Below are 9,908 nucleotides of genomic sequence, written 5' to 3'. Positions count from 1 at the left end.
AACCTGTCACTGTCCAATTTTACATTAAAAAGGCGGGGTTATTCATTGACTGACGTTAGCTTCGTCCAGAAAAATTGGTTCATTAAACACTAACCACTGAACATGCGCTGTAGAGAGTAGGCGGGACTTCCTGATACTTTTAGCATTTCGGCCTCTCTCGTTGAAGGGCACTTGTTCAATTCCGTGCACAAGGGTCGTGTGTGGTGAAGGTAAGAATAGTGACAATCAATATAACATCTAGCTTTATTCATTTCCCTACGTTTTATAACAGCGTTGTCCAGGACGCTGTTGCTTGTGGTGTCTCTAAAATGCCCGTTTAGTTGTTTGTCAGTACCAACCAATCTTGCTAGCCAATATTGCTAACGTTAACCTCTAGCGGTAGCTAGCTAGCTACTGCCTGCCAGGTACTGTTTTTGAATGAAAGTGAACCAGCTAACAAACTAACAATACCCACACAAATATAGCAGTCCGCTTTGGGTTGAATGGTACCACACAATTACATGATATAATTACTGTAACTAGCTAACGTTACGTTAGCTCATTTGTTTTCACTGTTGTGGGAAGAAACTGCCTGGCTTGCAGACCGTTATAGGCTTGTCAACTAGGGCTACTGAGCTTTAATGTTAGACAGGCAAGTTGTCTTGAGTAATTATTTTCCCCCCGAGTCCAATAAGTACTGACATTAATGTCTTGCGCTGCATTGTAATTGACTGAGTAATCTATTTCTCTCTGGACCAGCTACTATCCAACATGGGCGGACACGACGCAGGAACCAGTCACCAGTTTACTGGATTTGCCAAGTACTTCAATGCATACACAATCACAGGCAGGAGGAACGTAAGTTCATGCATGAATTACTGTGCAAGATGGTGTACAACCAGTTCACATTCTCAGAAAGGTCACACGTATGTTGTTCTGTCCACAGTGTGTCTTGCTCACATATGCAAGCATAGCCACCATTGCCCTCTTCTTCAAGTTGAAGCCCAAGAAACAGGCGGCTGTCACGGCAAAGTGATGTGAGTGTATTGCATAGGATACCGTCAGTTTCTCGTACCCATTTTGTCTAGCAAACTTACCATTTTATAAAGACTGCACTGTTTTATTCAGAAATGTGTATGACTAATCGGGAGTCTTCGTATGGACAATACATGTTTCTGCCTGGTGTTAAGCTAACTGTATGTCCAATGTGTTCTTGTTTCCCCACAGGTCTCCTGACTGTTCTGTAGTATAGTAGTCGGAAGTTTGGCGGCAGCTGGATGTGCTTGTAAGAAATAAGGCCATTATTTGGCATCACTGTGTTAACAATAAAAACAATGTAAAATTTAACCCACCAAGTCATTAAAAAAGTGTTTTATTTACACAATATGCACCAGTATAAAATACTCTATACAGCATGACAGCTACATAAAGCTGTTTGTGGCAGTGAAACATGGTCTCTTTAATAGGCTAGTAATGGCACTCTTTTTAGGGGAGTAGGGTGACATTGCACCTAGACACTGGTCCTGGGTCAGTTTTGCATTTCCCCACTAAGATTTGAGAGGACAAGCTTATCCTGGATCTGTATCTAGGGGCAGTTTCACACCTGAGCCATTTTAGGCTAGGTGGGCTCAATCAGATCCTAGATCAGCTTGATAGTGCTGCAGCTTTTGGAACAACCATGATCCTTAGGTCTGCATCACAGTAGACACACTTCAGTTGGGCATTTTGCTTTGATCCACTGTGGTTGGATAAGACTTTTATAATTTCTCATCTCACACAACCCCAGTTTTTTTTAGCAGGGGGTTCTCTGAATGTCCTCATGGGTTGTAGGCCCCTGCAGCCAGCAGTAGGTTCCTGCGGGTGAAGTGCAGGTGAATGACAGGGGTGGACTTGGTCATGTAGGTGCCTAGCAACAGCTCCTGGGAGTTCTCTGGTAGATGGATGTGACCTGTTGCCGCGGTGAAGTCATCCAGCTCCACATCATCAAAGGCCTTCAGTGTATCCCACAGTTTAACAGTGTTATCCATTGAGCCTGGAAAATATTATTATATAAGTGGAGTGGTGGAAAACTACAAGCATACATTTCTTGTAGACCCAATATCCCCCTAAACCATACTGTGCTTGCTCAGATATTCTTTTCACATTGTCTTTAAGTATGGTGGGTGCATGACCAGGCCAGCACAAAGGGCTCAGTAGTGTGAAAAGGCTATTACATGTCAGTAAAGGGACACCAACCTGAGGCTAGTATCTCTCCGTCCCTGCTGAACTTGAGGGCGTAGATGGTGTCAGTATGTCCCTTCAGCTCTCCGACCATCAGGCCGTGACCAACGTCCCATAGTAGAACCCTCCCGTCAGTTGCTCCCGAGGCCATGAACTTCCCATTGGGGGAGAAGGCCAAGGAATGAATGGGGCCCTGGGAACCAAACCGGTTTGAGATATGGAGGTTGTAACATCACACATACTACTCTTGTTGTGTACAGTATGCAACAAGTTATTTCAAATTGTACAAAAGGACATGTTACTCAGGGTTGTGAAAAAAATGAATTTAGGCTGTTCCTTCTCCCTTTCAAGGTGTAGTCTCCCATTTTGTGCCTACTAAACCTTGAACACCAAACCATTCTATACACATTCTATTGGGATTGAACAGATCACCGGGTACCCTACGACCTTGAACTCTTTGTACCTTGTGACCCGTGAGGATGCGGACACAGTTTCCAGTCAGGACGTCCCAGAGGCGGATGGTACGGTCAGCTGAACCCGTGGCCACGTAGTTGGAGTTAGGGTGGAACAGGGTGCATGTGATGTCAGCCAGGTGACCAGCGAACATACGCAGGGGCTGGTAGTGGTCAGTCGCCCACAGACTGCGGAAGAAGACCAAGCAAAACCTCAAGACCAGTGGCTGTTTTCTTGTGACCCATCAGGTAAACAAAACCAAATTACAGTCAGGCTTTTTCTCTAGACATAAATTAAGCCTTGAAAGCCCTTTCAATAGAAGATTTCCATTGAACATCCTTTTCAGTCCAGGAAACAGGCCCAAAGAATGCCATTCATCAATTGCATTGAAACAAATGGAACATTAGGTATTTATAAGGGTTCTTACCGAGCGACTCGGTCATGTCCCCCAGAGATAAAGTAGTAACCATAGGGTGAGAACTGAGTGTCCCAGACAGGGTAGTTGTGTCCTTTATACCCCACCAGACAGGTGAATGTCTGCAGACTCCACAGTCTGACCGTACCGTCCTCAGAACTGGACAACAGGTAGTTCCTAAAATACATGATTAGAGGAGAATTTAAGTTAACTGTAGAAATAAGAACACTAGAAAAGACCGTAACTCTAGTGTTTCAAATCTCTATGAAGTTTACAGTTAATTCAAACTATGTATCCTTGCCTCCTAACATTAGTCCAATACGCCACACTACATGATACACCCAGGTCCAGTTCTCCAAGGACAGATTAAGCATAGTCCTGGACTAAAAAGCCCTTAGACCAGGGGTGTCAAACAGTGTCGTTTCTTGACTGTCCAGCTAACTAATAATCACTAGACAGTCAGGGAGCATAAAAATTCCATTAACAATGTATAGTGGACTCCTTTTTAGAAACATTTGACGTCAAGGAAATAAGACAGCTTCAGTGCGGCCTTCCAAACTAGAGGTCGACCGATTAATCGGAATGGCCGATTTAAAGTTTTCATAACAATTGGAAATCAGTATTTTTGGGCGCCGATTTGCAGATTTAAAAAAATATATAGATTTTTTTCAATACCTTTATTTAACTAGGCAAGTCAGTTAAGAACACATTCTTATTTTCAATGACGGCCTAGGAACGGTGGGTTAACTGCCCTGTTCAGGGGCAGAATGACAGATTTGCACTTTGTCAGCTCGGGGGATCCAATCTTACTGCCTTACAGTTAACTAGTCCAACGCAATAACGACCTGCCTCTCTCTCGTTGCACTCCACAAGGAGACTGCCTGTTACGCGAATGCAGTAAGCTAAGGTAAGTTGCTAGCTAGCATTAAACTTATCTTGTAAAAAATAATCATAATCACTAGTTAACTACACATGGTTGATGATATTACTAGATATTATCTAGCGTGTCCTGCGTTGCATATAATCTGACTGAGCATACAAGTATCTGACTGAGTGGTGGTAGGCAGAAGCAGGCTCATAAACATTCATTCAAACAGCACTTTAGTGGGTTTTGCCAGCAGCTCTTTGTTGTGCGTCAAGCATTGCGCTGTTTATGACTTCAAGTCTATCAACTCCCGAGATGAGGCTGGTGTAACCGAAGTGAAATGGCTAGCTAGTTAGCACGCGCTAATAGCGTTTCAAACGTCACTCGCTCTGAGCCTTGCAGTTTTCGTTTCCCTTTGCTTGCATGGGTAATGCTGCTTCGATGGTGGCTGTTGTCGTTGTGTTGCTGGTTCGAGCCCAGGGAGGAGCGAGGAGAGGGACGGAAGCTATACTGTTACACTGGCAATACTAAAGTGCCTATAAGAACATCCAATAGTCAAAGCTTAATGAAATAAAAATGGTATAGAGGGAAATAGTCCTATAATTCCTATAATAACTACAACCTAAAACTTCTTACCTGGGAATATTGAAGACCCATGTTAAAAGGAACCACCAGCTTTCATATGTTCTCATGTTCTGAACAAGGAACTGAAACGTTAGCTTTCTTACAATAGCACATATTGCACTTTTTTTTTCTTCTCCAACACTTTGTTTTTGCATTATTTAAACCAAATTAAACATGTTTCATTATTTACTTGAGGCTAAATAGATTTTATTGATGTATTATATTAAGTTAAAATAAGTGTTCATTCAGTATTGTTGTAATTGTCATTATTACAAATAAATAAATAAAAATCGTCCGATTAATCGGTATCGGCTTTTAAGGTCCTTCAATAATCGGTATCGGCGTTGATAAATCATAGTCGGTCGACCTCTATTCCAGACCTCATTGAAGATCGAATGCAGCCCCCGGGGCAAAATCAGTTCGACACCCCTTACCTTATACATTCTCCATTGAGCATTCTTCATAGTCCAGGACCAGATTTAATCTGAGTTTGGGAAAGTGTCCCCCCCACTGATCACTTTATAGCATCTTACCTGTCAGGGCTGAAGCTGATGCCGTACACTGGTCCACTGTGTCCGTACAGGATCTTAGACTCACTGGCCGTCTTCTCATCCATGATCCTCTCCAACACGTCATCAGACTCTTTATCAATATTACTCAGGTCTACAGGGAGATGAGAGAGAGAGAGAGAGGGAGCAGATTTAAAGTCATGGTTACTATCAATTTATGTGCAAGCTTATGATCTCAAGTTCAACAATGGTTATAGATGGATTGTGGAATGCTACTTTCAGCCTTGGTCATAACATGTGTTTGGATGTGTGCATGATGTATTGTATGTTATCTCTGTGGTCACCATTGTCATTTACCTGCTGCAGATTTGACCCGGCGTAGTTTCTTGGGTGTGACGCTCCACACCCTAACGGTGGAGTCAGCGAAGCCCCCCGCAATCAGACTGGAGTCATCTGTGAAGTCCACCGCTGTCAGACCCTACAGGTCAAAGGTCAAGACAGAATACTGTATGTTACCGCATTGTTTTGTGGTAATACTGTGGATAAAAGTTTTATTCACAATATTAAATAATGATGCTTTAGAAGCTTCACGTTGAGAACACTGAGCTCATCACAAAGTTTTTGTCAACATTGAAATCAAGTTATACTTGAATACTAATAAAGTTGTCATTCAAACATTGAAAATCCATATCCAAGCATGGCTGACCTGGTAAGCGTTGAGGAAGGAGTAGAAACAGATGGAGGGTAGGTTGTCTGGGCCCAGACGAATCTTCTTCGTGGCCTCCTTCATGTTCATGATCTTGTCCAGCTTGTCAGAGTCCTTCAGCTCGGGGAGGGGGATTCTTGGATATTAAAAATGAACACGGTCAATTTATACATCATTCATAAGTCATAGTCAGGCAGTAACAATTGTTTCAATGGGGAGGGACTGCAAATGCTAACAAGGGTTGTGGCTAACTCTAGTGCAGAATAGAGTACAGATGTTGTTTGTGGTCTCTGAAACATAAGGAAATCTGGACCGTGTTCATTAGGCACCAAATGAAAACTGACTGAAACAGGGACTACCTGGACTGGTCCAATAAGAAATAAACATGTTCATTTCCGAAACGGTTCGCTAGGGCGTGTGCACTAAGGAAAACAACTCCTAACTAAAGAAATGTGTGTCAGTGGTGACGTACCTAGTTTGTTGGGGTGCGTTGGGGTCCTGTTTCTTGCTCTTGGAGCCCATGCTGTCCTTCTTCGGTTTCTTCTTCTTGGGTTTGCCCTCCTCGTTCTCTGCCTCCTCATCCTCATCGTCCAGAGGTACCTCGATCTCTGGCTCCTTCAGAAGACCATAGAACACCTGCACAACAGCCAGGAGTGGTACAGTAAGTCTAGTCAGTACAGATCAATGCTCTCAATCAGCAAATACAGAAATGCGTATCTGAAATTTAAAAAGTATTGCTCACAGGCTTTACTTACACCTACATTGACAACACTATCACTTTAAAACAAACCAACTATTACAGATTTTTGCTTCAGCATCACTCACACTGACAACCCCCCCCCCACACACACACACACACACACACACAGACCCCCACCTTGGCTTTGTTGGCATCTCTCTTGCCCTCCCCCGCCAGACTGCCCGACATGGCATCAATCTGACTTTTACTCCGAGGCATCCCGTCAAAGATATCAATATAGAGATGTTCCTGTATAATATTCCAGATCTGGTTGTTCTGACGTTCCTGCAGGTGCCTCTTCAACAGCTGGTAAGATAACATACGATACGTTATTGTCAACTGCCACAGAGACCTTGACATTTCTGGTTTTCCAAGACAACTTACCTGGTAGGAGTCTCGGGAGATGCGGAGGACAAACTTGCTGGTCCTGAAGTCCAGCATGGTCTCGTTTCCCTTCATGTGTTCCTTCTTGGACATGCTGGAGAGGATGCGGAGGTCCTCCTCGTAGTAACACTCCTGGTCACCGCTGAACCTGAGGTAGGGAGAGACAGCAGGGAGCAGAGTCAGTGGATCTAACATCTAAATAACGCATGCATAGTGTCACATTACACCGTGTTAGGCAGCTACAAATAGAACAGGTTGTTTCCCATTTGATTGTGGAACTCATAAAAGTCCCTGACAAATCAATACACCAGTTGGACCTAAAATCAATAAAAGACATGTACTTGACAGGCAGGAACTTTGGAGACGCTACAAAGGAGCAACAACACTACCAGTCCACAACACTTACTTTTCAAAAAACTGTTTAGCCTCATTCTCGTGGTTGTTGTAGACCAGCTCCAGGTACATGTGGACAAACAGTGGGTAGAAGACCTGGGAGAGTTCAGCTCTGTGGCAGTCCAGGACAGACTCAATAAACTTCTTCAGGCCGTTATAGTAGAGTGGGTAGAGGACAGGGTCCCCCTGCTGGCTATAGGCCGACAAGACAACGTTGACGTCTGGTTGGTCTTCCCCACCTGATGCTGCCACCACTGTACAAGCACAGTTGTTAGAAGAATGAAAATATATTGGAGTAGCTAACTAACAGTAATAGAACTATTGGTCTTACCCATAGTACTTTCAGGGTCGGGGTGCTGCGACTAGTAAAGGCCCAGTGCACTACTTTTGTGAAAACAGAAGCTAAATGTATTTGAGTGTTTACCTGCGTTTGTAACCAGAGTCTGATAATTATCTGTACAGAACAGTTAACTTGTGGAACATAAAAATACTTGTTTGATATATGTTTTCCAGTTTCTTGAAATACTAAGAAAATGCAACTTATTTCTTTGTGAAAAGTGAAAATGGTCTATTCATTTCAGTAGACAGTTCTTATCCAGAGCAACTTAACTGTAGTGATGCATACATTTTTCATACTGGCCCCCCCATGGGAATCCAACCCACAATCCTAGCATTGCAAGTGCCATCTGAGCCACATCATCAGAATCCACTTGATGTCTCAATGTACTCAATTACTGTATTGTGCATTGTTGTTCTTCATGGTGATGGAAAGCCTACTGGTACTAACCTAGATGACCAGCCTATGTACAATACAGTCATGTACATTTACATTAAGTGGTTTGTAAGGATGGTCAATTGTGTTTTTTCTATTTTATTTGGTCAAGAAAAATATTAAAACCCTGCCCTCAAATATAAAATGTTTGAGGATGGGGTTTTGTTCATTCTGGATTCCATTAGAATGACAATCGCAGGGACGGGGCGACAACTCTTACAATTGCAACTATTGAATTCTGCAGGATACTGTTCTGAATTATACAACGACCTTTTTTTGCCAAAGCAGAGATGCTGGGGGGAAAAAAGTGCTTCACGGTAACAGACCTCTATATCAGTCCGCTTATACTAGTAAACGCCGAGTGCACTACTTTTGTGAAAATCATTTTTTGCAAAAATATTACTATTTTACATTAATTTTTTTTTTTTTAATTCTGTTTTTTTTCAGGGGGTGCTCCTACTTCCCGCGGCTATGGTCTTATCGCAAGAACTGTTTTCATACATCTACCAGTATGAGGAACAAAAACAGCAGTTTCAGGACTGGCTGTCAAGCTCTCTCGTGTTTCATTCATTCAACAGTAAGCCAACTGGCAATAACACATCAATTGCATTGCATGCCCTTGTGAATACGCAACGTTATAATCATTTATTTGGTATCTTAGCTGGGTAGCTAGCTAACAAGGCAAATAAAAACAATACGCATGACTTTTGAATGTGATCGCACGAGACCTTTTGGGGGTGCCGTGGCCGGGGGTGCGACGGGGGTGGCGATTGACACTCGGCTGAGGAGAGAGTTGGCATCCCCCCCATCAGCACCGACACTTGGGACGCCACCCGATCCAGCTCCCGCCGACTCGGATACCGGGGAATCATCTGCATCTGCAGATAAGCCCGCTTCTCGCCGCAAAATGTCGACCGACTCTGTCAATTTATTCCTCTTGAGAAATTGCAACACCGCGAGCAGTGTCTGTTGATCTTCACCCGATCCCGCAGGAGATTTTGATTTACCGCCCGAAGACGTAGAACCGGGTGACGAAGAGTTTGCATTGATGTTTCCAGACCCATCGTTTGTTATTTCTGTTTTTATGTCTTTTTCGACCTCCAGATTGAGCTGACCATCTTGCACAGCCGCCATTTTCGAAATGAAGTGCGCATGTACGGGCAAAATAAAGAAACGTGGACCGCACAATATCTGCTATTCTGATTGGTCCTCCGAAAGAAGAAATTGTAGTTTCGTTGGTTCTCAGTGGTGTAGGCGAATTCTTAGAGAACCGTCATTCCTGTACAGCAGCCAATCAAAATTCGAGTTTATAACAATTTCTATTTTTATTTTTAGAAACGATTTATTATGGCCAACTCATCTTTCTTGCTTGTAGAAATATTGTGCTATGATGTTTACATTTTTGTATCATATGAAAATCTTGTATTTGTAACTTAGTTAACATTATTGAAGAGGACAGCTAATAGCTTAGAGGTAAATCTTTTTTGCATTACTTGTATTGCTTTTAGTTTTAGTTAGTATATATTTTTCACCTGCTGACAAAAATATACAAAAAATGATTTGATCTGTGATCTATATGTGCCAGTCATGTGTCAGTTGTACCAGTAGGTGGCGCTTTGGGCCCACTGTCACTTTCCCTGACGTTTGAGAGAGATCAAATCTCCTTAAAGGGATTCGGCAATACCAGTATATTTTTTATTGCTGATGTTTTTAATGAAATGGTGTAAAAGAAAAGAAAGAAAAAGCAATACATTTTTATATTCTAGTCATTTAACAGACACTCTTATCCAGAGTGACTTACAGGAGCAATTAGGGCTAAGTACCTTGCTCAAGGGCACATCGACCGATT

The 9,908-nt window shown here is 42.8% G+C and overlaps 2 protein-coding genes across 2 annotated transcripts; one reads left to right on the top strand and one right to left on the bottom strand.

Moving 5' to 3' along the window:
- The first annotated feature begins 90 nt into the window (after nt 1-90).
- Nucleotides 91-1,326, top strand: LOC112230252 (ATP synthase membrane subunit K, mitochondrial). The gene is made up of 4 exons (XM_024396470.2): nt 91-209; nt 739-837; nt 926-1,016; nt 1,207-1,326. The coding sequence occupies exons 2-3, from the start codon at nt 751-753 to the stop codon at nt 1,013-1,015; spliced, it is 177 nt and encodes a 58-aa protein (XP_024252238.1). The 5' UTR covers nt 91-209; nt 739-750; the 3' UTR covers nt 1,016; nt 1,207-1,326.
- Nucleotides 1,327-1,335: 9 nt separating this feature from the next.
- On the bottom strand, nt 1,336-9,231 carry LOC112230250 (TAF5 RNA polymerase II, TATA box binding protein (TBP)-associated factor). The gene is made up of 12 exons (XM_024396468.2): nt 8,788-9,231; nt 7,301-7,541; nt 6,895-7,042; nt 6,649-6,816; nt 6,244-6,407; nt 5,772-5,907; nt 5,423-5,543; nt 5,090-5,219; nt 3,080-3,244; nt 2,663-2,840; nt 2,215-2,392; nt 1,336-2,011 (listed from the first exon to the last, which is right to left on the bottom strand). Exons 1-12 carry the CDS (start codon nt 9,191-9,193, stop codon nt 1,797-1,799), a joined length of 2,250 nt encoding a protein of 749 aa, XP_024252236.1. The 5' UTR covers nt 9,194-9,231; the 3' UTR covers nt 1,336-1,796.
- Between the last annotated feature and the right edge of the window lie 677 nt (nt 9,232-9,908).

This window comes from Oncorhynchus tshawytscha, linkage group LG32, assembly GCF_018296145.1.
Source record: "Oncorhynchus tshawytscha isolate Ot180627B linkage group LG32, Otsh_v2.0, whole genome shotgun sequence".
Lineage (NCBI taxonomy): Eukaryota > Metazoa > Chordata > Actinopteri > Salmoniformes > Salmonidae > Oncorhynchus > Oncorhynchus tshawytscha.
This window is presented reverse-complemented; position numbering and strand designations above follow the sequence as displayed.

Excerpts from the sequence above, each read along its gene's own strand:
- LOC112230252 (XM_024396470.2), top strand. The coding sequence starts at position 751 with ATGGGCGGACACGACGCAGGAACCAGTCACCAGTTTACTGGATTTGCC. Across the intron at positions 838-925 it reads CAATCACAGGCAGGAGGAAC|TGTGTCTTGCTCACATATGC; the intron begins GTAAGTTCATGC and ends TTCTGTCCACAG.
- LOC112230250 (XM_024396468.2), bottom strand. The coding sequence starts at position 9,193 with ATGGCGGCTGTGCAAGATGGTCAGCTCAATCTGGAGGTCGAAAAAGAC. Across the intron at positions 6,817-6,894 it reads TCTCCCGAGACTCCTACCAG|CTGTTGAAGAGGCACCTGCA; the intron begins GTAAGTTGTCTT and ends TTATCTTACCAG. Across the intron at positions 2,393-2,662 it reads GCATCCTCACGGGTCACAAG|GGCCCCATTCATTCCTTGGC; the intron begins GTACAAAGAGTT and ends TTTGGTTCCCAG.